General features: G+C 42.8%; 1 protein-coding gene across 2 annotated transcripts; it reads left to right on the top strand.

The window, feature by feature from the left end:
* The first annotated feature begins 203 nt into the window (after nucleotides 1-203).
* On the top strand, nucleotides 204-24,797 carry slc41a1 (solute carrier family 41 member 1). Of its 2 annotated transcripts, none has more exons than XM_029502746.1 (11): nucleotides 204-439; nucleotides 2,024-3,168; nucleotides 8,285-8,392; nucleotides 14,020-14,091; nucleotides 15,744-15,888; nucleotides 16,487-16,633; nucleotides 18,619-18,766; nucleotides 18,914-18,993; nucleotides 19,251-19,385; nucleotides 19,573-19,721; nucleotides 20,568-24,797. In XM_029502746.1, exons 2-11 carry the CDS (start codon nucleotides 2,683-2,685, stop codon nucleotides 20,751-20,753), a joined length of 1,656 nt encoding a protein of 551 aa, XP_029358606.1. In that variant the 5' UTR covers nucleotides 204-439; nucleotides 2,024-2,682; the 3' UTR covers nucleotides 20,754-24,797. The 2 variants fall into 2 exon arrangements, with proteins under 2 accessions (XP_029358606.1, XP_029358607.1); XM_029502747.1 differs by lacking the exon at nucleotides 204-439 and adding an exon at nucleotides 1,252-1,306.
* Nucleotides 24,798-24,962: the final 165 nt, after the last annotated feature.

Genomic DNA, 24,962 nt, shown 5'->3' with positions numbered 1-24,962 from the left:
CACGGCCACACGTCTCCACACATGGCTTAGAGGGAGGGGACATGCTTGTGTGACAAGGGGTGGGAGGGTGTGGTGTTTGTGATGGAAGGGAGGAGGAGGGGGGGCTGTATCGTCATCTCGGAGTGTGGTAACAGGGCCCGCCTTGTGGCTTCCTGGCCCCCTGCACCGGACGGGTGTATTATAGATGCGCATCCAATCAGCCGGGCAGCGGGGGCCACTTGACGGGTGCAATGTGACGGGGGCTCAGCCTTTAACCTCACGGGAGGTAGGGTTTAACCATTAACCACCATCAACCATTAAGGCGGCTGTGCAGAGCCGGCTCCGTACATAAGGCGTGCACACCGGCGTCCACCGCGTTAACGGCAGGCGGAGGATACACGCAGCAGCAGCACCGCGCTCACTCATCACCGCGTCCCGTCTGCGGACCTCACACCGAAAGGTAACCGCCGACATTCAGCTCTCCCATGATTAGAGAATGAGCGGCAGGGAGTCCTCTGTCTGAAGGAATGTGTCATGCTTTAGGCAGTTATGTGTGATGGTGGTGATGAAGAATGGGGAATTATTGTGCGTTTGTATTCGTGCTCATCAGTTGTACACTCGGGGTAACAGTGGTGGCAGTGACATGGGCTCCAGCCCGGAGCTGGAACAGGGAGCCCTCTGCCCCTGTTTAAATGAGCAGCAGAATAGAAAAGAAGGGCTCGTCTATTCAGTGCTGACCAGGGGAGCACTAATTTACGCCTTTGCCATGTTGGGTTCGGGTGGTATTGGTCCTGACTACTAAGCAGTGGATTTTTTCAGCGGGGAAAGCCAGTCTGTGTGCGGATGTCGCAACATGCAAGCTGGGAAAAGCTGAGACAAGTCCGCAGCAATACGACTGGAAGCCAGCAGAGAGGCCTTCACAATAAAAGTGTTCGTATTTAGTCATTTGTGTGCAAGTTCAGGGAGAATAAACTGCTTTGGGCCCTCTGCGTCATGTGTGCGGTGTCAGATGTGTGGGATATTTAACATGGTTTGTCTAAAGAGATCTAAAATCTGATCTGTCAGCTGTTATCAATATAGAGGTCACAGCAGGATTACTATTATCTCTGTGCAGTACAGCGCATCAGAGCTAATACAGTACGGTCTGGGCATTAGGAAACAGGAGCTAAATGTTCCAGCCTGTGCTATTTTTTTTATGTCTTTTCTCTTCTGATTCCATTAATAGATTTGACCGCTTCTGGTTGTTGGATAGAAGGCACAGTTTATTATAGTTGAAGATACTTAAAATCTTCAGTATTTCGAACTTTATGGGTAAAGAAAATGAAAGGTTTGTTGATTATGGGTCTCTCAGACATGATGTGAAATTTAAGCATTTTTTTTCAGTCCTTTTATTTGGGAAGAAAGTGTGTATTGCTTTTTTTACTGTCCCTAAACTTTTGTGAGTACTGGTCCAACTTTCAATGTGAGAGTGATTTTTTTTTTTACTGCAGTTCATGCCCGTAAAAGGATGAAGGGGGAAGTTTATTTATTTTGAAAGGCCTGGCAGGAATTATTGTCTTTGCAATGCTTTTGCTTTGAAGCTGGTGCATGCACGTTTCCAGAGGATGTAAGCAGGCACCCCTGTTAATGGTAGAATATTTTTAGACACAGAGAGGAAATTTGGCGTGGGATGAAATTGTCTTTAAAGTCACTGTTGGCCTCTCTACACTTCTAGCACAATGTCAGTGGAGAGAACAAAGTCTTGTACAGAGCTTAAATGCTGTAATAGTGTATAGAAAGGATTTATGTTGCATTTGAGGCACTCAAGGGTAAGAACGTTTTTTATTTTTTTCATCCGCAGCAAACATATTCTAGAAATGATGTGATGTTATTGTGACCGTTAGCGATCATCTTCTGAGTGGCTATAATTTTCTTGTAACATTCAGAACAGCTCTATCAAAAGTGCATGTTAGCCTACGTGTTTGTTTTTTGTATGTTTCCAAATGGCTCATATTTAGCTTGCTTACATGTGAGTAAATAATCAATGAACGTGGTCTTTTCCCAGGTGATTCTCCACTCTGGTGTGGAGGTACTTTTCTGCAGCCAGTAATTCAATCCTTGGACAGCAGACCTTTAAATATCTCCCTTGAAAACCCACCAGCAGCCACATGGTGTAAGGTGAGACATTCCCAGCCCGGTACACTGGCCAGTCTGACGTGATCAGTGGACTGAGAGCGTGACCAGTCTGTGCTGAAGAGTCTCCACTTCAGAGCTGTGATTACAGCTTTTTACTGATTTTTTTAAGGGCTGCTTGGCAAGTGACTGGAGGGGATTTCTGTGGTGAGTCCCCAAGTAGATTGTTTTCTTCTACCTAGGTGTTGAACCAGTATGCTTTCTTCTTCTTTTTGTCGGCCCACCGTGAGCACCTTGCCGTGAATGGAGAACATACTGGTTCTGCTCCCGAAGCACCGACAGGAACACGGGCTCTGCAGACACACGGCTGCATGTGCCTTGCTGCATGATTTTTCTTCCAGAGTAGTTTTCTCTTGGTCTTTAATAGCGACATCCACTCCCTGTAAACCTCTTTAATGGGATAAATCAATTGGACTGATCAGGTTCAAAACCAGATCAGGTAACAAAATCCATTCTGACTGCCCCAAAAGTGTTAGGCCAAGGCAAGCTGACCTTTCTTTGTCAAGCCCACCGTCTTCCAAAGGCTTCCGCATGGTACTTTGGTTGAAAGAACAAGACAAACTCCCCGACATCGACATGTCCTCCGGGGCCATTGAGGTGAAGAAGGAGGGTGGCCCTCTGACGCCAGCCTTCCTCAACTCCAACTGCTCTGTCCACCCGGTAATAGTCACCAAAGGCACTGAGGAAGTGAGCCCAGGGACCGGGGACGAGTTCGAGCTCACAGAAGTCGCATCTTTCACAGAGAGAGCCGGTGAGACTGGGGAGGATGAGGAGAGGTCAGAGATTGTGGTGGCGATGGACTGCCGCGCCAATGCCAAAGGTCAGCGGGAAGAGGATGCTCTCCTGGAGAATGCAAGCCAGAGCAACGAGAGCGACGACACCAGATCTGACCAGAGCCCCGAACCACCAGCTCCACTCAAGGAGACCTCCTTCTCCATTGGTCTGCAGGTGGTGTTCCCCTTCCTGCTGGCCGGGTTCGGGACTGTAGCGGCGGGAATGGTGCTCGACATCGTCCAGGTGGGTGATCCACACATCTTTTGAAATGTACATAGTCAGTATTCAGCATATATTTCTAAAGACATGTTCTGGGTTTTGTGAGATCATAAATAGAAACTGATAAATGTAAATAAAGGGTTTAGTGAACTAAACTTCACTTGGGTTTTATTTGGAATCCTAATTAATTAATTAATTAATTTATTAATTAAGTCCATTCACCTGTGAAAATCAGTAGGTCTGCCTCTTTTCCTTGATGTTCATCTATCTACCTATTGTGTTTCTCAGTCGTGTGTATCAACATATGGGATGGACTCACTCCTTGAGAATTTGAATGAGCTGGTTTAGTGAGCCTTGCTCGGCTTGGCATGTGTCTGTTGCCTATCTGATGGCATGCCTTTTGGAATGGGCGGATTGTGCAGTTGTCGTGCCATTGGGGGTATTTACATAACCCTTTTCTCATAAGCGGCCTGCATCCCTGTCCTCTGCGCTATCACATACCATTACACGGTGTGTCTTCTTGTGACCCGTCACGCTCTTTGGACACACCCAATGGAAACAAGTAGAGAAGACGAGAAATAAAGAGATACTTCATCCAATTTGCGCCCAAGAGAAACATATAACTCAAATTCTAAATTGTTTTTTTTTTGGCGGAGTCACTGTAGTTGCTGTCGATCTTTGAATCAGAGTGTGCAATGTACAAAATGCATGCTGAAAGATCATATATTCCTTTAAAGTCAGCTTGTGATGCAGATAAAGCTGGAGGTGTCTGGCTGCCAGGAGACCAGTCCAGGCACATTGTGTACACGCATACTGATGCCAACATGGTGGACCCCGGGAACTCAGTTCACAGAGGAGGGGGAGTGGTGAGGGGAGAAGTGTGTGTTTCTTTGAACACCTGAAATGGTAACAAACTACAGTTGCACTACTGAGTAAAAAAAACCAAAACAAACAACAACTAAATACAGTGTGTGGTGTCAAAGCCTCCGTTACCATGTGCTTAGGTATCCTCACTAAACCAGGAATGCAGAGGTTTGAGGTCAAAAAGTTTTCATGCTGCCTCAACTTAGGCACCATGCTGCTGCGGTTTCTCCAGTTTCCAAAACACGCCGTGCACCATTCCTTTAGAGGTGAGGCAGGGAAGCAGGAGATACAGATGGTAAAGGGTTTCTCTTTCCCTTCTGGTCAGCCACGCTCGCATCTGTTGGCAGACCGTAGAGGTCACAGTGAGATGCAGACTGAGGCCTGTCTCTACAGACTGATCCAGTGAGTCGGCTGAGCATCTAGCAGGTTCTCTCTCTGCCTAATTCCCCCTCCATGACACCGTGAATCGCTAACTCAGCTAATCCTCCCTGTCCTTGCAGGAAGGTAATTGTCTAACTCTCTCAGGCTCTCTCACTCAGCCTCGCTGGCCTGGTCACACTGGACCAGCTCCTTTGCTCAAAGTAAATTTGAATACTGTAATATTTGAATCCCTGTAGTTTAAGCGTCTGCCTGGCCTGGATTTAGAAATTGTGGCTTGGACAAGTGCTTGACACCCGTCACCCTCCATAGGTCATCTTTGAAATATGATCGCTTTAATGTTGGACGCTTTGACTATATGCAGGGTGCGCACACACACACTCACAGAGCTTCTGGCCTCATTCCCACTCGAGGTTGGCCCAGAAAAGACTGTCCAGGCTGGTATAGGGGAGTGAGACGTCTGCATAGTTCTGCTCAGTGACATGGTAGCAGCAGTAGCAGAATGACCCAAAACTGTCAGTCTTTCACTGCCTGGGCCAAAAACAGAGTTTGAGGGTAACCTGTTTCCTCGGAAGAGCTATTTTTCCTAGGAAAGTGACAACAGCATCATAACAGTAGTGATTGAGTCTCCTGTCTGAGTTTGTATCAACTATGATTCATTCCTCTGTGTAGTAAACAAACACATCAAGACTTTTTTTAAAAAAAGCTCGTAAAGTGCACCGTCATAATCATCTGTGTTTGTGTCTTCTTCAGAGTTGAGCCAGAGTCTCTCCTGCAATGAAGCGCCAAAATAAAGCAAAGGAGTGGGACACAGCTTCAGCCTAAAAAACTAACAGTCTAAAAAATATAGACTCCACTAAACAGGAAATCATAGTCAACACAAAGGTGTAACCCCAGCAAGGCCCCGCTGCCCACCAGTCATTTTGGTCCAACCACATCCACGTATATGAAAACAGCGTGGGCTTATTCTCAAGTACTGAATCATCTCTCAAATTACTGGCTTCAGCTGTGTTGCATGTAGTTGAATCAGTTCAGCACAATGTCATCCACTCTATTCTGTCTCTTTCAAGATTTATGATTATTTATATAGAAAAAAATTATCTTCATATATATATATATATATTTGGTGCCTCCTGTTGGACTGATCGATTTTTTTTCTATTGATATTGGTCAGTTATTTCTGACAGGTGACGACAAAAGATTTAAGTCCTGATAATCATTAACAACATATCAGCTCACAGCCATTAAGGCCTGACAACATCCCCAAAAGCCTATAGGCCAGCATGTCAGTGATAAGAGATTCAAAGGATTAGTGCGTTAGACCGCTTTTATGTCGCACCAATCTTTGGCTAATCTTTCACTTCCTTAGGAATCCTCGGTGGGTTCCAGCTTGTGTGCCTTTTCTTCCATCCACCTTCACCTGGTCCTTGGGTGCCAGCAGCTCATATCTCTCATATCAACTCTTTAGCATTTGTGAGACTGAAATATATCATCTCTCCTTAAAAACCCACGTAATATTCAGTAAAATAACATCTGGTTCGACGTCCATACATTCAGTGCGATTATTTCATGACATCATTGCTAATGTTAATTTTTTGGGTTCAAGTCAAGTTTGCCCATTATTTTTGGCCACAGCTATGCTCGTGTGACCTTTCCATGACGCGCTTTACCACACGAATTTGGAAACTGACTCTACTGATCACGCAACAGCAACAGGAAAATGAAACTGACGCCACCTGATGTAGTTTCTGTGATGCTGCTGGGATTGCACTGACATTGCATGCCATCAGGTTCAGCTCCCTACTCAGAACAGCAAGTACAGTGATCACAAATAAAATGGGGCCAAGTTACTCAACTGGGCAACCTAACCCTTGTGGGGCTTGCATACCAGAGCTCCTATAGGTCTGTACACAGAGGTACTGGGGTTGTCCTGTAGAGTTCCTAGAACAGAGGAGGTGGCCATGAGGAGAGAGGGCTTGTTTGGCTTTGAGCCAGTGTTCCATGGAGACAACAACATATATCACCACAGGGAGGCAAAGAGGGAGATAGGGGAGTGAGACAGAAGTAGAGCGAGAGGAAGAAAGCTTGAAAGCATGCGGCTGTGAAAGGAGAGAGGGGTGCTCACAGAGGTGCTCACAAGGCTGCTGGGTTGGCAGAAGGCAGCGAGCCAAGCTCAGGGACTGGCTGTTGGAAAGGAGCTGTGCTTGGCCTGATGACAGCAAGGGGATAGGCAGAAGGACTTTAACCCAAACTGGAGTTTTGGTGCCACGCCTACTGATACAACACACACTGAAGCGTAGACGACACCCTTATCAGCACTGTACATCTGTATGCACACTGGGAAGCACACAGTGCAACAGAAATACGAGCTAGCCAGTGTGAGAAATTCTGGCCAACAGTGTTTGTATGTAGTTTCAATGTGGGCTACTCTATTTTTTTCCCCTCATCTATTTTCTCCTCTCCTTCTCTTTTCTTCTCTGTGTCAGCCTCAGTGAATATTGATTCAGCTCAGGGCAGACTGGACTGTAAGTGCTGGGGGGCTGTGGGACAGGCTCCAAAGATAAGCACTTTTGCTGGAGAAAGATCGATGGTCTCAGCCTCAGCGAAGCTTTGTTTCTGACCACAGTAGACCACAAACCTGCTATCACTGCGCGAGTGCACTGCAAGTCCTGAGGCTCACAGGGAAGACACCACTCAGGAACTGGCCATTAGTGAGGCAGAAGGTTATTGAGGGTCAGGGCTAATACTATAGACCATAAACATCCCATTTAAGGCCAACTACAAGACTGAACAGAAGCCTTTTCTTGCATATGCTCAACATAAATGGCAACTCCATCAAGCAAGGCCACCGCATGCAGCAGTTTGTTTTTAGATATACAGTAGATGGTCAAGGTCATGATTCACATTACGGCTTTGTTTCAGGTTTTGCTGACAGCAAAATTCACCTTTTTTTGCTGATACAGGAGCAACAAGGCCAGTTGTCCTTATACTGAAACATTTAACGTATAATGTGAGCTCTGTATGCGGCATTATGACATCTTAGTCATCATGGCAACATCTCCCACTCCATTTGTTTCCTGTCCTTCAGTCAGGCAGAATTTTTGTTAATATCAGCTCATTTCTGTTCATGGAGAAGGTGACTTCAACTCATATTGGTTTTTGGTTTGTGTGAAGCTGATATTTCTGAATGATGACTTACAACAGTAAGTTGTACACAAATCCACACTTGTTTTGTGTACCCAGGCTCTGGTTCAGATCTATAAAGATCCAGTTGCCTGGCTGTTTCTCCAGCTGGAGAAGTCTTCACTGGGCAAAAATCTAGAGCTGTTTGAAATTTGAAAATGTGCGAGGCAAGTCAGAGGTCTGGAATCAGCCTAGAAACCCTACACAACTCAAAAAAAATTAATTCACATTTATAAAGGTTACTTCAGCAGAGAAGACATTACACATTACCACATTATCAATGGTTAAATGTTTACATTATAAGTGATCCGATCTGTCTGATAACTGGTGATACCACTGTGGTTGTAGTGAGACGTGTTGAGTAGTAGTAGAAGAAGATCGGTGAGTAAAGGAGGGAGAGGGGAACCATGAGGAAAGGGGGCAGCGGGGACCATCATAAATCATTTCACCATCAAGTCCCACTGACCTTATTCTCTTTAAGGGGAGAACCAAAATGATACACTGCACAGAGACTATCTGGTCCGGCATGCTGGTTGGATTTCACCCCTGAATCAAGATGATAGAACAAGGTCACAGAAACCCAGACATGTTCTGCACTTAAGTAAGGACTGACTTTGGTAACGCAGGTGCTGTCTCTCTCTAAATGCGATGTCATTATGGCAGTGTGGTGACTACGTTCATGCCATTTTGTTGATATCATATGTGATTGTTGCAGCACTGGACGGTGTTCACGGAGGTGTCGGAGGTGTTCATCCTGGTTCCAGCACTACTAGGCCTCAAAGGAAACCTAGAGATGACGCTGGCCTCCAGGCTTTCCACAGCGGTAAGAAACGTTTGTTTGTGTGTGTGTGTGTGTGTGTGTGTGTGTGTGTGTGTGACTGTGTTCCTGTGTGCTGCTGAAGGTTCGCATTTAGCTGCTACAGCTACAGCTACATACAAAGATTTTTATGTATTTATTTCTGTTTAAAAACAGAAAGTAAGTTGTTTAGTTCTTGTTTGAAGAGTTGTTTCAATTCATAATGGCTCTCTAAAGTCACTCCTGCTCAAAAGTTACCCAATCTGCCCCATTACCTGTTTCCTCCAAGACTGTCAGGCATTAAAGCTCATTGTTGCTGAGTTCAGAGGTCAAATTGCCAAATGTGACTTGGATTTCAGGCAGACTGATAGTGACGTTCCTCCCCTCTTTGTTTTTCGACATTTTCGCCGACCATGGCCACCCCGTTCACCAGACTGCACAGGTTGGTTTGCCTTTTGGAGGCTGAATCAAAAGCAGATGTCTCAAGTTTTCAGCTGTAAATATGTTAACGATCTCAAACATCTCCTAGTGAGCAAGAAATTATCTTAACAAAATGTGCTTACATTTCTGAAAAGACAGTATTTTTTAGGGAAGAAAAGGACATTCTGCTTCTTTCAGATTTTAACGGTGCTTGATGTCACTAGATATATAGTTCTTTATTTTCTTGGCCCTCCTGCTGGCCATTCACATACACAGCTGTGGCAGTTAAATGCTGTGTTGGTTCAGGTACAGGGCTTCCGCTAGAAGAATCTGATGCTATAGGAATATAACAAGTTTCACTTACTAAAATAATGTCTCTTTTTGAGCAAACAGTATTGTTCTTTGTTTAGACTGATGGGTCAATGACCTACCAGCTTGCTAAACCGAGGTTAGCAACACACCCTTACTTATGAAGGCCCAAGAGAATTAGTTCAGTATTGCTCTTCAGTGCAACAATCCTCACATTCTTTCCACTGGCCTGTAGGAAAAAGGTGATGAAGCTGATTAGCATTCTTAGCAGTGGCCCGACTAGCATGGACGACTGACCTCATTCACATAGCAAAATCTATTGAAACCGGACAATCAAGAGGAATCTGACAGTTTTCAGGTATTAAAACGTGTGAAAGTAAATGCAGGTACCACATACTCCATTTTTACATGTTCCAATGCAGTGTGTCCTGGAGAGGTTTTAGTCATCACTCAGATTCCAAGTTCCCCCGGAATCTGGCATTCATCCCTCAACAGAATGAATCAGACGTAACTGCACAACAGATAAAACACAGTGCAAGGAGTGTTTGGATGACGAAACATGCCAGCTAAAACCTGGCCTATCTGTATTATATTCCGTTAAGATGCACTTCATAGTGCTAAATGGATTTAATGGCAAATATATATACGTTTCAGCTTTTTCCATTAAAAGGTCAATCCGAAGTTAAATATTTGATACAAGACCACTGATGTGATCCTTTGTTAAACTTGCAACTTTTTCTAGGCAGTGTTTTGTTTTTACACAATTACGGAGTGAATTATTGTCAGATTGGAAAATTGATTCAATGACATTTTACCAATATTTCCAGACTGATTTAATCATTTGCTTTTGCTACGTGGCTGAATCATATTTGGAATCACAGCTCAGTTATGACACTTCACATCTTTAAGTAAATAATTTCTTACAAAATCATGATATGATCTAATTTCACATTGGGCTGTTTGCACACATTGGCGCCATTTGTATTTGAAGTAAACAAGTGCATGAGTATAGACAGTGCATGTGTTCCAAAAGCAGTTACTAATCTGTTTGAGTATAAAATGATTCTCACATCCGTCATCATAAAGTAGGCCAGAGTTTGGTATTTGTCCTGAGACATAGCTGTTAGCTCTCTGCTGACTGGCCCCAGCAGGACCACGTTTCTTTCCACGCTGCCACTAATTATGAGCAGATTAAGACCACTCTTGGTTTCCTAATGCGCTTATTACTGAAAAAAATAATGTAATCCCTAGTACTGGCTGGGTGGAGGAGTTTGCATTCACATGACCGTGTTTCCTACTTGATTTTTTTTTTTTTTTTGGTCCTTTTTAACCTCTTTGCCTTTGAACATTTCATTTTAAATACTGAAATGAGGCTTGTCCTTTATTTTCAACACTGTTGCTGTGGCTCTGCTCTGTCTCATCTCCTCTCATGTCACTGAGCTCAGTTGATTGTTGGCATTGGGGGGCTTTTTGTGAAATACTGGAATTTGGCAGCACCTGCGTTGCAACTGTTGCCTAAAATACAAGGTTATCAGAGATTACAATGGGTAATAAAATTATTTAGCCTCACTTTAGGTGTATTAAATATTACACGCACACTCCATATATGCTCAGATTTTATCACTGGTTAACCTATCGAAAATGAATAGTGCTGTTATTTAAGTGAGAAGCAGGCTAATGCTTTTGCTATTTCAGCCTTTCATGTGTCTAATACGATCCGTGAATCACTTTCTCAACATTTAGTCCCTGTGATGATCTGAACATTACTAATCCAGCTGCCCACACACAAACCAAAAGCTGAGGACTTGGCATCACACTCACACGTCATCACATGAAACCAGGCAATGGTTATGTGAGCTCCTGATCTTTCTCGGTGATCTGACTCAGATTCGCATGTTGTTGCTTTAAAAGCTCGTTTTGGTGGATGTTGCAAATACTATTCAACATTTATTGTATGAAATGAAGTCTAATCTGACCTCCTTAAAGTGGTTATACGTCAGTTTATCATAAGGACTTCATTGTAAGTGCATTATCCCCACAGTGCCATCCGCTGATGTTTGGTTTTCTCTTATCTCACTGTCTTGAAATTTCTTATCAGCACTTGTGGCTTCCTGCCCTCTTTGACAGATGGCATGGCTGGCGTTGGAGGGGTTCCATGCTGATGTTGGTATGGCACTGATGGGTGAGGGCTATGTTTCCATGGTTGTAAAAGCTGTGTATCTGGCAGATACACAAGCTATGGTGACGCATGGGTCAGACTTGTCAGTCAGGCTTGTAAGTTTTCCCTGTCCCTGCTGCCAGAAATAATCATCAACTGGGGCACGGAACTTTTTGAGAGGGAATCAAGAGGGAGGGAAAGCCACACACACGCACGCACACACACATTTAATTGAGCGATAATAAAAAAATAAATAATAATCATCCCACAATGGCTCACCATTATTGTTCAGTCTTTAAGATTATTGTACATTTAAATATCACTGATGACAAGCTGACAGAACACTGCCATGCTAATGACTAACACTGACACAAAAAAGGCCCCTCTTGTCCTATCTAATTTTATTCTGTTTTGTTTTACCGAGAGAGAAGCCGCTCCAAATGTAATTTTATTGTACAGTTGTTATAATGTCTTTATATAGTAAATCATTCATTCTTACTGTAGAAAGGGATGAACTGGGTCAGGGTGTATTTACATTAAAACACTTACATGTGCACTTGCTGTTCTAGGGTTCTAACTTGAAAAGTCGCAAAACATTGGACAATGAAAATCACATTCATCCATTCATTATCCATACCATTGATCCATCAGGGTCAAATGGGTCTTTGTCATTGAGCAAGGACAGTAACACACACATCGGTCTTTTATAGGTGTACCTTGCCGTCCTTTTGGTAATTTGTCAACGCCATCTCAAGCTGCAGAGCTTTAAGTTCCCAGGGATTCTGTAGCTGTAAAAACTTAAATATAGTAAAATAATAATGACATTAATATGAATAGGAGTCAGAGTAGACGTATCGAACACTCTGCATTCTTGCATTCTTCATTGTTGCTGTCCCAGAGTAGAAGTATCACAGAAAAAAATTCCAAACGGGTATTTTTATCTCTTAAACCATATGTGCTGAAGATAAAATATGATTTATTCTTATTTATCTAAAAAAGTTGTTTGCAGCCGCTTTAATTTAAACAACAATAACCATCACTGTAAATCAAACAATGCATCATTCCAGTTCAAAATCAAATTAAACTCATCAACTGGAAAATAATTTCTGTCTGTGTTTTTAGTTTGTTATGAATATACACTGATCAGCCAAAACATTATGACCAGCTGCCTAGTATTGTGTTGGTCCCACTTTTGCTGTAAAAGTAGCCCAGCCCATTTGAAGCATGGACTCCCTGAAGGTGTGCTGTGATATCGGGTACCAAGATGTTAGCAGCAGATCCTTTAAGTGCTGTAAGTTGTGAGTTAGGGACTCCATGGATCAGGCTAATTTGTCCAGCACATCTCACAGATGGTTGATTGGATTCAGATCTGGGGAATTTGGAGGCCAACTCAACACCCACCTTGCTGTTGAGCTCCTCAAACCAATCCTGAACCATTTTTGCTTCTGCTGAAAGAGGCCACAGACATCAGAGAGTACTGTTTCCATGAAAGGATGTAGCTGGCCTACAACAATGCTTCTGTAGGTGGAACGTGTCGGAGTAACATCCACACAGAGGTTTCCCATCACACTGCCTCTGCTGGCTTCTTCCCATAATGCATCCTGGTGCCATGTGTTCCCCAGGTAAGCAACACACACCTTCTTTGCCATCCACGTGATGTTAAAGAAAACATGATTCATCAGACCAGGTCTCCTTCTTCCATTGCTCCTTGGTCCAGTTCTGATGCTCACGTGGCCATTGTCGGCGCTTTCGGTGGTGACATGGGTCAGCATGGGCAGCCTGACTGCTCTGAGACTATGCAGCCTCATACTGGACAAACTCTGATGCACTGTGTGTTCTTACACCTGTCTATCAGAACCACATTTAACTTCTTCAGCTATTTGAACAACAGTAGTTCTTCTGTTGGATCGGACCATGTGGTCGATCCCCATGTGCATCAGTTAGCCTTGGCCCCCAATGACCCTGTCGCCGGTTCACCTCTGTTCCTTCCTTGAACCACTTTTGATGGATACTGACCACTGCTGATTGGGAACACCCCACAGGGGCTCCAGTTTCAGAGATGCTCTGGTCCAGTTGTCTGCCCATCACAGTTTGGCCCTTGTCCTTGCTTAAAATTTTAAGCTTGCCACACATGAACTTTGAGGCAAAAAAGGTTAAATTGCTGTCTGGTATATTTCACCCTCTAAGTGTCATGATGAAGAGAGAATCAGTGTTATTGACTTCACCTGCCAGTGGTCATAATGTTACAGTGTTATTGGTGCATGTTTATTTACAGAAACGTGAATCATTTACCTCCATCTTTTTGTACTCTTCCGTATGAAACCTGAGCATGTGTTTTCATGGCTCCAGATGTTTCCCTTCCCTCTGTGAATGTAAATGTTGGGGAACGGAGGAAGAGGAGATCCTCTGTTTCTGTCCTTTCACTGTGGATGAGCATTAGGATCATTGCTGTGGACACACAGTGACCCACTGTAACCACTACCACTTGATGCTTGAAACCATCAGTGTGCATGTGTCTGTGTGTGTGTGTGTGTCCAAGTGTCAATGAGTGAGAGTGAGAAAGAGAGAGAGGAGATGAGCTAAGTGGAGTCGGCCGCAGGGTGGGGAGGTCAGATCAAAGTTTCTTTGTTCAGAGAACTGACATCTTATTGTTCTGATTGGAACAAGAGGCAACAGCATGTACACACGCTGTATGCCCACACACACTAACACACACACATATGGTGATGATAATATGCTGACCTTGTGTGTTCTCTGCCTTTTTCAGGCTAATATCGGTCAGATGGACACAACCAAGGACATGTGGAAGATGATCATGGGAAACTTGGCCCTCATCCAGGTAAATGAAACTGAAAAATCCAGTTGAGTGTAGTGTCACAGAGCCTCCTGACCACACTAACATGCACATAACAAACCAGGTTACTGGGAAGAACTGAAGATAATCAGTTTATATATATCAACATTGCGTTAAATTACTTTGGATAACAGGGTGCGAACTACCAGAATTGATGTTGTCTATATATAGTTTCAATATAATCCTTGTCCAGTACATTTCTCCGCAAATAATTTTAATTTTATATCAAAAAAACAACCGGAATACAGCCAGTTTATCCCAATCCCTGATGCAATATCAGGAGTCAAGTTACTGCCAAAAATCTGGGAGTGATCAGGTTTCATAAGTTCTGTGTTTACAGTAACCAATGAATGAACACGACTGGGCACAGCAAAAAATATCTGTGTACTGTATTACAACACTTGAGCATGAGCTTTCATCAGAGAGCAGAGAGAGACACACCCAGGTACACCTCCCACTGTCTGATCTGACTGCCACTTCAAAGCCATAGACATGTTGGGGCAATCCCAAACCGACCCCAACTCACTACCACTTCACTATCAAGTGTCATTTCAAATCAAGTTTGACTCACAGCTGAAGAGGGCACTTCTAATGAAGGCTGGAGAGTATAAATAGATTGGGCCAGCCTTTTACCATCTACTGGAACCCTGAAGTAATGGTCACCATGGCCACTGATGGACGCCGTACTGTGCCGGCTGTTGTAGTCATTGACATTTATACGTATATATGCCTATGGTTGCGGTGTATTCACAGTTTCAGGAAGCATGAAAGGAAATCCACTGGTATGGTCATTTTGGATTCCTATATGATAAACAAAGTGCTTGAGCTTGAGGAAATTTTGGGCCTGAAAATCAAAATGATCTATGACACAAAAGGGAAATTTTCACCACGCATTTTGAGATTTTGTTTATCACCATGCTGGAGGTATGAGTAAAAAAATGTACATAGTAAGAGGTCGGACCCTATGTTGTTTCTTCCTCCATTCTCCTGTTGAACTTCCTGCTTTGGTGTTATTAAGTCTGCACTGATGCAGACTTACTATTTTAGGGTTGAACAGTCCACTTCAAATGAATAGGAAAGTGTGTCCAAACACACACACACACACAAGTGGGCTTGTTGAATTCAGACAGATATTGAAAAATTGCCATATGATCAGTATTCTGTTTATTTTGTTTCCCTAAGTGAGCTCCTCATTTGGCCTCAGTGAATCTGTCACCCCTCTGCCATTTGAAGTGAGCTTGTTGTTATGTAATGTTTGGTAAGTCTATAGTTCCTGGAACACTTTAAACCAGTGCTGGCTGGGTGCTGACACAACCTCCTATTTAGGGTCAGTGTGCACTCACACTGGTTCACATTGGTGCTCCATGAGAACTGTTAAACTGGAGATTCAAGATTTGTCCATGTTTGGTTGGCTTGGTAGTTCAAGGGTGTGTAGAGATTGGGCCCCCTCGGAGTAAAAACCTAATTAACTGAGTGCCAGAAAGAGTTGATTTCTTTAGTTCATGGCATTAAATAAGTGAGTATTAAGTATTTAATAGTAAATAGTAGTATTTCTCAAATAAACACAGCTTCAGCAATGAGTCGGTGCTGAAAGCTGCCCAGATGACTGTTTTAAAAGTATATGTGTGTGTGTTCAGGTCCAGGCCACAGTGGTGGGGTTCCTGGCCTCCATTGCTGCAGTGATCTTCGGCTGGATCCCTGAGGGACACTTCAGGCTGGGCCATGCAGTGTTGCTGTGTGCCTCCAGCGTGGCCACTGCATTCATAGCCTCGCTGCTGCTAGGTGGGACGGGACTTACTTACTTACTTACTATATTGTCACAATGTTTTCTAATATTAGTTCTGCTGAACAATAAAACAAGAGCTATACAACTTTATTACATCATTGGAAATCGAGTCCTACTGTGATTTGGTGCTTAAAGCTAAACGCTGGTGTCAACATGCTAGCATGCTAACAATCCATTATAACAGTACAGTCTACCATGTCCGCTGTCATGATTTAGCATGTTAGCATGCTATCTCTGGCTAATCAGCGGGTCCTCTAGAGCTGCTGGGAATGGCTTTACAGGTATTTGGTCATAAGTGTTGTACAAATTACTTTTTTGACAAGATGTTGGTTCTTGAGAACTTACATAGAGATGAACACAGTAATTAATTGAAATGCATACCTGTACTCAAAACTCTAAATATATAATGATATAAATGACACCCTCAGATGAAAAGTCAAGGGGTCAGAGAAAGATCACAGAATTATCTATTCCAGGCCCAAATTCTCATGAAACTCATGAGATCATGAGACCTCAGAACTCTAGAACACAAGACATTATCAGTATACAATCATGATCTTGACACTTAGACATCTCTAACCTGGAATCTCACAGGGCTGATCATGATTGGTGTAATCATCGCATCCAGGAAGGTTGGCATCAACCCGGACAATGTGGCCACACCCATCGCAGCCAGCCTTGGGGACCTGATCACCCTGTCGCTGCTGGCAGGCATCTCAACAGGACTGTACACAGAACTAGGTAAAGTAATTACACACACACTTAGATACAGTGCAGACTTCTGCCAGGCACGGGCAACGTTGCATTATTGAGGAGTTGGGATATAAAACATATTTTCATTCATTTATAGCATATTTGTGTGATTATGCCAGATACAAAGACAGGGAAAAAACACCAAGAAGCCGCTACGTTTAGGTCAAAGTACAGATTTGCTGGGGTGAGGGTCAATGGGGAAGTGCAGCAATTTCTTATTTTCAGGCTAGTGGTTTAAAATAAAAAAGTGCACATTAAATATGAAGAACACAGAATAAGATTAAACATTTAACTATTAATTAATTCTGCAATCAAATGTACCTCCTGCCTAGGCATAGAGCAGCTGCTCATACCACCTGAGTCGGGTTGTGGTAACAGATGGGTTGAATTTGTATGCATGTGTTCAGATTGCGAGTCTAGTTTGTTTCATACACAAACTGCCAACTTGGATGGCGAAAGACAAACATACAGAACATGAGGAGCCATGTATGAGGATTATTTAGAATGAAATCAAACCTATACAAGTTACAGCACTTTACCGGGAAAAGCAACAAAACAGGATAGGTGTTGGTACGTTTGTAAAAGAGATAGAATCATTTATAAAGAAGCGATATTTAAGTGAAAACAGCTCTGCAACCTTTGAAGCTGTTATGAAAAAGCAGCAGTATTTGTGAAGAAGCGTGTGAAATGTGCCTCAGCGTGTGGTAAATAAGGATGAAAGCTTCCCACGCATCACCTCGCCTTCAGGGTGAAAAACCTTAATGTAAACTCTGTGATAATATCTCCACCACTGACACACCCAGCTTCAGCGTTTCCACACCACAGACAGACAGATAAACACACACATTGACACACACACAAGTGATGAAACCTGACCAGAGAATGGAGTCATCTGTCTTAGGCAAATGTTACAGTCTTACTTATTTTGACTGCCTCAGTCAGGGACTACGTTGAGCTAATGTCGGTTATTTTGCTAATGTTTGTGTCTTCTGTGCAGACATTGTTTGTCCACTTGTGATTTGAGTGGCTTATAGTATCAGGTGTCTGATTGTAAATTTAGAGGTAACACTGCCTCCTAGAGACAGGCCTAGGTAAATCCAGTTTAGTTCACCTTCATAAGTTAAACTCCTTGTTCCATAATGGCCAGTTTTAACTTTATCATAGATATCATACCAGGATTAAATAAGTTTGACCATATGCATTGATGTTTGAATCGTGAAAGTTTCAAATTTATGAAAGCACTTTTGCAAAAATGTTACATTCTTGTGTTCACACAAGAGATGCCATGTGTCCGTGTGGATATTTTCTTTATAAATTAGGCCTAGGTTCTGTATTAACACTGAGAATATCAAAAGGATTAAAGCCAGGAACCAGGACTTTCGTAACTACCGTGTTTCCTAATATTAGTCGCTTCCATTCTGAAGGATGCAAAATCTCTATTAATGGCCTGGTGCTTTGGCCAGTAATAAACACCTCCTATTTCCCCACAGGAATAAACAAGTGGTGCCACTAAATGACTGTACCTATCCAAGAGAGAATGCTGCTCTATGTAGCAGAAGATTGATCAAATTAATATAATGTCTAATATAAGCCTTTCTTCTCCTGAAAGCCCGATACTCTCAGCAGTCGAGTAAACAAAAGCCCCTGGTCACTGTTCGAATAAATACAGTATCTGATGTTACAATTTAACTCTCACCATAGAGACACATGTCAAGCCCTGTCCACCTGGCTCCACCATCCAAGATTGCAGGATTTTGTTTCCCTTTTCATCATCTCCGAGACTCATGGGAGCTCATTAATTTCTCAACCAATGACAAAACATCACATGACATTTAATAGTCAAGTACCCATAACTTTAATTTCTATACGACAGAGAATTCAATACAACAACTAATTCAAGGTTTCTTAGTGAAATGTTATGATACTTCAAGATGTGCTTGGCGTTTAAATCCACCTTGTTTCAACCTTTACAGAGTACAATGACTATGCCAACCCGCTGGTGTGTGCAGTGTTTGTGGCCATGTGCCCCTTATGGGTGCTAATAGCCAGAAAGATCCCATCCACCAGAGAGGTCCTATACTCCGGCTGGGAGCCAGTCATCATCGCCATGGCGATAAGCAGGTACACCAAGCAGGGATCAATATAATCAATCAAATGGCAGACAGATAACAACAGTCACAGTGTTTTCAACAATATAGCGCTCTTCATTATGAACTGTGCGCAGTGACAGCAGTGATTTCAGTTATTCCCTTTTTGACCGTCTTTCAGTGTTGGTGGCTTGATCCTTGACAAGACCGTCACTGATCCAAACTTTGCTGGCATGGCTGTTTTCACCCCGGTCATCAATGGTAAGGAGCTTTTCCATTCACGGCTCCCCTGATTTGTAGAGTACGCAGGTGGATGTTGTAATGTGTCAGACATATGGATGTGTTTATCAGGGTTAGCTTATGTATACTCAGCTGACAGATGGAGGTAGCTTATTGCTCTTAAAAACAGCTTGGTTATAATTTAAAAAGTGCAATATCGGCATTTATCTGAGGCTCATCGCACCAGTATTTTTGCTCTTTCCATGGTGTCATGCTGTGTGTTTGTGTGTGTGTATCAGGTGTGGGAGGTAACCTGGTTGCAGTTCAGGCCAGTCGGATCTCCACCTATCTGCACATGAACGGTCTACCCATGGGGGATCCCAACCCCACCCCTAGGAAATGTCCCACACCCTGCACCTCCTTCTTCGGCTCCAGTAAGTTTCTGGGTGGTGGTGGAACATTCCACTGTTTCTCTCCTCTCTAAAAACAGATCGTTCCATGTCAGCTTGTAGTTCGAGCTCCTGCCCTAAAAACTGTAGCCTCTGAAATGCTGAAGAAGCTTAGCTACATATCTTCGTTATACTTTTTGTTCTTAATGTATGACTGACTTCTCTTTTCCAGCTGTGAACTCTCGTTCAGCCCGTGTGCTTTTCCTCCTGGTTGCCCCGGGTCACCTCGTCTTCCTCTACACCATAAACTCCCTGAGAGGGGGCCACACCACCCTCACACCTATCTTCATCACCTTCTACTTGGCTGCTGCTCTACTCCAGGTACACACACTGTCATGTTTGTTTGTATATACCCTTGGGGGTAACTCACTGATGACACACATTCTCAAACAGTGCAACTGAAACCCAAAAATTAATCCTACCCTCAGCCTAATTCTAACTAATCTCTAAAATTTAAGTTACCGTTTGGACATGTTATGACTCCAATTTGGTGCGTCCCTGTGGGTTTTGTATATCTAGGTTTACAGTCCTCACTGGGATATCAGTCACAATGCAAACCAGTGGTAAGCTTGTGCCGGACCCAAGCCCAGATAAATGGGAGGGTTGCCACAGGAAGGGCAGCTGGCATACAAACTGTAGCCAATTAAATCATGCAAGTCACAGAGCTGACTGGCTGTGGTGACCACACATAGGGAAAAAGCAGGGAGGGGGAAAAACAGTGTCCTCATTGGAATATAGAAAACAGTCTATTGCCATAAACAAAACCACACTGATGGTTTACTGGTTGCTCACGATGTGCATGCATGTTGTCACATTCATGCATGCACAACAATAACATGCGCAATGTGCACACTATTATATGTGTTGTTTTGTGTTGACTCCAGTGATTAGATTAATTTAAACCAGTCAACCACATTAGAGGTTTACTCTACTGAAACAAGATGGAGCCCTTCACATCCTGCTTTGTAAATGTTGCTGCCAAAATGACTGATTGAACTGATTAGTAATTACGCCTGCAGCAGCAAAGTTCATGGAACTAAGCCAGTTTAAGTTTTATTGCTGATTCATTTAACTTTCCATTTGTCTTTTAAAAGTCGAAGTCATAGCATCCCTCAACAGTTTTTGTTTTTGTTCTAATAAATAACCTCCTTCGTCATCTTCCTGTAGGTGATGATCCTCCTCTACTTGGCAGACTGGATGGTCCACTGGATGTGGGGCCGAGGGATGGACCCCGACAACTTCTCTATCCCCTATCTGACCGCGCTGGGTGATTTGCTGGGAACCGGCTTCCTTGCCCTCTGCTTCCACATGCGTTGGTTCATTGGGGACAGAGACTCGAACGTGGGCAACTAAGTGCACAGACACACAGAAACACGCACAAAAAAAAAACAAAAAAACAGAATGAACGTAAAACACCAACTACAAAAGAAAAAAAAAAAAAAAACAAACTCATTCTGAACGCTTGTACTGCAGGCACAGACAGTGACGAACATGACCCGTAATCTGAAACTGGAAGATGTCTACAATAAAAGGGCTTATCTCCTGTAGGCTCTTATTGATGGTGTAGTGCACTTAGAGGACTGCAGTGTCATCTTGAGGATATCGGGGCACTGATGCATCACATTGCAGAGCAGCCCAGAGTCCAGACAGTACCTGTGTTTCAGCATAGAAACAATGGACACACCTCAGCCACGCAACAGAGCTCCACCTGATGGATCCAGCCCCATAGACTTCACTGCTCCTCCTTTATTCTACTTAATAACTGAATCCTACTACTTTTATTATTTTACTATTGACAATGATTCTTGTTGTTAAATAATGCATTTGATATGAATTGATATCTGTACTATGTGAGGGGCCAGTTCTCATTATTTTCAATGGGGACTTTAACCCTCCCATTTTATAAAGATCAACTTTTAACACTTGAAACCAAGATGACAAAAGACGGCAAAAAATAAATCCAAACAAGCCTAGAATGCTTAATCACGAAGTGCTATGTCATAGAAACAGAACGATTATATGAAATCTAATGTGTTTCATTATTGATTTAGAAGAGTACATAAGGCTAGTTCTCTTATCTTTGGCCGTGTGACAGAAAGAAACCGGCTTGGGGAGGGTTTACTATAGGGGACTGCACCGCAAACATATCAGGCTAAAGTACCTTTGGCTCCCATCTTCATTTAAGTAGGAGCAGAGCCAGGAAATCAAAGTTGTAATTTCTGCGTTTACTCCCTCACAAGAGAAATGGGAACCAGATCACAGTCAGGCACACACTTACGTCAGACAGTAGCAGAGCAGATGGTTTGTGATAGAAGCTCAGCATCATCTGATTAATCCTTATTTAAAAGTTAAATATAGGTCACATTATTTTTTTTTATTTTTTTTTACCGGTTAGACTACATACTGCAGTTGTATCAAACAGAAACACACAGAAACAGTGGAAATTTGTATGTGGAAAATGAACAGAGAGCTGTGGGATAGGAAGGGAAACACACACGCACACACACAGGCACACCTCACCAATTGGTGCATCTCACTATATTTTTTGTTTTGTTGTATTGGTTTTTGTGGGTGCCAAGACAGGTCTTATTTTGCTCTGAGTTGTTCTAGGAGAGAATAGCACCAGTCCCTGTCTTAAATCATCCACCGACTCCCAGTTGTTTTGTTTTTTGTTTTGTTGTTGTTGCTGTGTTGCCCAAACTGGGCTTACAGTAAGTAACAGGCTCAAATGGACTGGAGCAACTCTGCACACCATACTCAACGGAACAGCATCATGTTCTCACGCAGAACTTGGTGTGAAAGTGTTTTAAGTTTCCTTAGCTGGCTCATGGGATGTGCTCACTCAGGTTCACTTGGAACAGTCTGATTCCAGAGAGAAGCGAATGAGTGCTGATATTTTGTGTGCACGTTTTAAATTTATATTCCATGTGAGTATTTAGATTGTGTTGAATTGTTGAAACTTCCCCATTAAAGTCAGACTAATGATGCTCTTTGGTTGGGTTATAGTGAAGTCACATTATCTGCTTAGGAAAGTTGTGACAAACATTTTCAGCCTTTTAGTGTTGCAATTGGTTTTGTAGTTCTTAGATTCAGATTCACCGAAACGCCAACACAGTTCTTAAAGCTGTCTGACAGCTCAGTCACGGAAAAATCACTGAATCACAGTGCACACTGCTCCTCTGCAGAGGAATGATCTGCAGTCAGATATGAAACAGGAACTAATATTAGAAGACAAACCTTTAAACTCACAGTGTTACTTTACTGTTCCGTTAGTGACCAAACATGCTCATCAACAAGGCCCCTGTCACTTTGGCAGGCCTTGTTAACTTCTCCCTTATTAAATCTGGATTGGAGCACATGTTAAAAAAATTGCTAGTGACCATATTCGCTGCACAACACTTTCTGCTCTTAAGGTGCACAAAATGCTCCACAATAGTGATGCAGTCTGTAATAAGTTGCTCGAAGTTGCTTATACAAATTCAGTTTTGCTCTGTGAGTGTCCAGTGTGACTGGCCTGGACTGGAAGATTTCATCAGATTACTGTATAACTCTGGAAGAATTTTTCACTTTAAACACAAGACAAACACACAGTCACACATGTACCCATGCTATCTTCCACCAGCCTCAGATGATCCAAGATTACTCTCTTTTGAGGGCTTAGAATGAGGAGAAGAATGAAAAAGGAAGTCGTGAGCCATCTTATCAGACACTGACCCAGAGGCTAAGCCCAGTGTCTTTCAAAAGAAACCTGCATGTGATGCTCAACTTATCTGGTGCTTGTCAGACTTCTGTGCTGTTTCACGGGGCCAGCAGAATGCATGTGCAGGGCACAGAGTGTGAATGTGCAAAACTTGATTGTTTTATCTCTCAAAATGATTTTGTTTTGGTCTGATTTTTTTTTTCATGTGTCAATTATGGTAAAATTGTGATTTTTTTTTCCGTCCCTTTCCTCTTTTTCTTAATCTTTTTAACTCCTGATGATTATTGTTTTGTGTTATGAATTTCATCGAGCAAACAACCGCTGTAAAGATGAAACAACTTCTGTGACGCTGGTCAAAATGCACAAGTACTGTAAGCTGCAAAAATGGACAGTAGAGGGCACCACAGGGATTCTCTTAACTGTACATTGCGCCTGTGTATCTTTGTCCTCTGGACTTAAACCCACACACATCCACCCTAGGTGACATTTATCTTGTCTTCTTTTCTACAGCATTTACTGTGTTGTAAAATTTACATCCTTTCATCCGTATCCTCCATTCTTACTGACCAGGTGCCAGCGTTCTGCCTCTATGTCAATGGAAAGTTGTGAATACTTCTATAAGAGGGCAAGTGAGTTTGTCTATTTATTTTTAGAAACACACAAAGCAAATTGTACATACTATATTTATTCTATATATAAGGTTGTGTATTTTATCATTTCATTTTGGCTCAGTTTCTTTATCACCATGTTCATGTCATGTTTCATTTCTCTTCAAAAATGTTTTGCTTTTGTTTTTTTCTTTGCAAAAAGCCCATGACGCTTTTTGTTGCTTGCCGCAATAGAATGGCGGTGAGGCTAATGAATAGCACAGTGCCTAATACCAGTCTTTACACACCTCACACATATGAACATACACCCTGTCTCATGCAGGGAAAGCATACTTAAAAAGGCCTTAACCTATCAGAGCCAAGCTCGACTCAGAGTAACCAATCAGGAGCTAGGCTTTGCCACAGAATAGTGTCTCTTTAATTATCTTTGATTAATAAAAGATATACAGTGAGTTGATAATGTGTAATGTAGCAATGACTTTATGTGATGTAGCGGTGGAGAGGAGGGCTGGCAGCATCAGTTACAAGCTCATGTTCATGTGTATCTGCAAAAATACGATGGGAGTGAAAAACCAGCAGGTTGGCTTACGGGGCACCTGAAAGGTCTGGAATTAAATGAAGCACCCGTATTTGAAGTATTGACCTACAAACACAGAAAAGCTGAGAAGACAAGTGCTAAATGACAAATTCTACAATGTCACACCTCCTTGTGATTCCAGACGTTTCCCTTGGTATATTATAACATGCCTGGCCTTGAAAACCATCCACGTATTGCCTTGTTAACCTCAGTGCTTCAAACCCTTGAACCCCTGAACTCACAGGGAACCACGTTGATCCTCAGGCTGCCAATATCCACATCAAGATCGAAGATTTGATTCAGGCTCTAAATATCCACCTGCCCCACTCAGTTATGTTGCCTACAAGGAAAAACTGATGTAAAAACATGTACAGTCTTATTGGGGCTGAGGTTTCTGGGTTCTCTGTGTGTTCTTCTTGTAAAAGCCCTCCCTCTATGAGGCTGGAGGAAGGCTTTCTCCCTGCAGGACTTTGTAAATTGCTGGAAATAAAGGACTATATTATTTCGTACCACTCCCCAGTTTTCGTGTTTGTTTTTTTTTTTCCAAATGTGGCTTGGTTATTGCTTTCCAGTGCTAATATCTCAATGGGATCTCCCACCACAATGAAGCCTCCTTAATGTCCCTCGCTTGTAGGTCACTTTGAAGAAATTATTACCTTTACAGTGACTAAACTGTC

The sequence above is a fragment of the Echeneis naucrates genome, chromosome 5 (assembly GCF_900963305.1).
Source record: "Echeneis naucrates chromosome 5, fEcheNa1.1, whole genome shotgun sequence".
Taxonomy (NCBI): Eukaryota; Metazoa; Chordata; class Actinopteri; order Carangiformes; family Echeneidae; genus Echeneis; species Echeneis naucrates.
This window is presented reverse-complemented; position numbering and strand designations above follow the sequence as displayed.

Coding starts and splice junctions, on each gene's coding strand:
- slc41a1 (XM_029502746.1), top strand. CDS start 2,683: ATGGTACTTTGGTTGAAAGAACAAGACAAACTCCCCGACATCGACATG. Junction 8,393..14,019: donor CCTCCAGGCTTTCCACAGCG/GTAAGAAACGTT, acceptor TGCCTTTTTCAG/GCTAATATCGGTCAGATGGA. Junction 14,092..15,743: donor GAAACTTGGCCCTCATCCAG/GTAAATGAAACT, acceptor GTGTGTGTTCAG/GTCCAGGCCACAGTGGTGGG.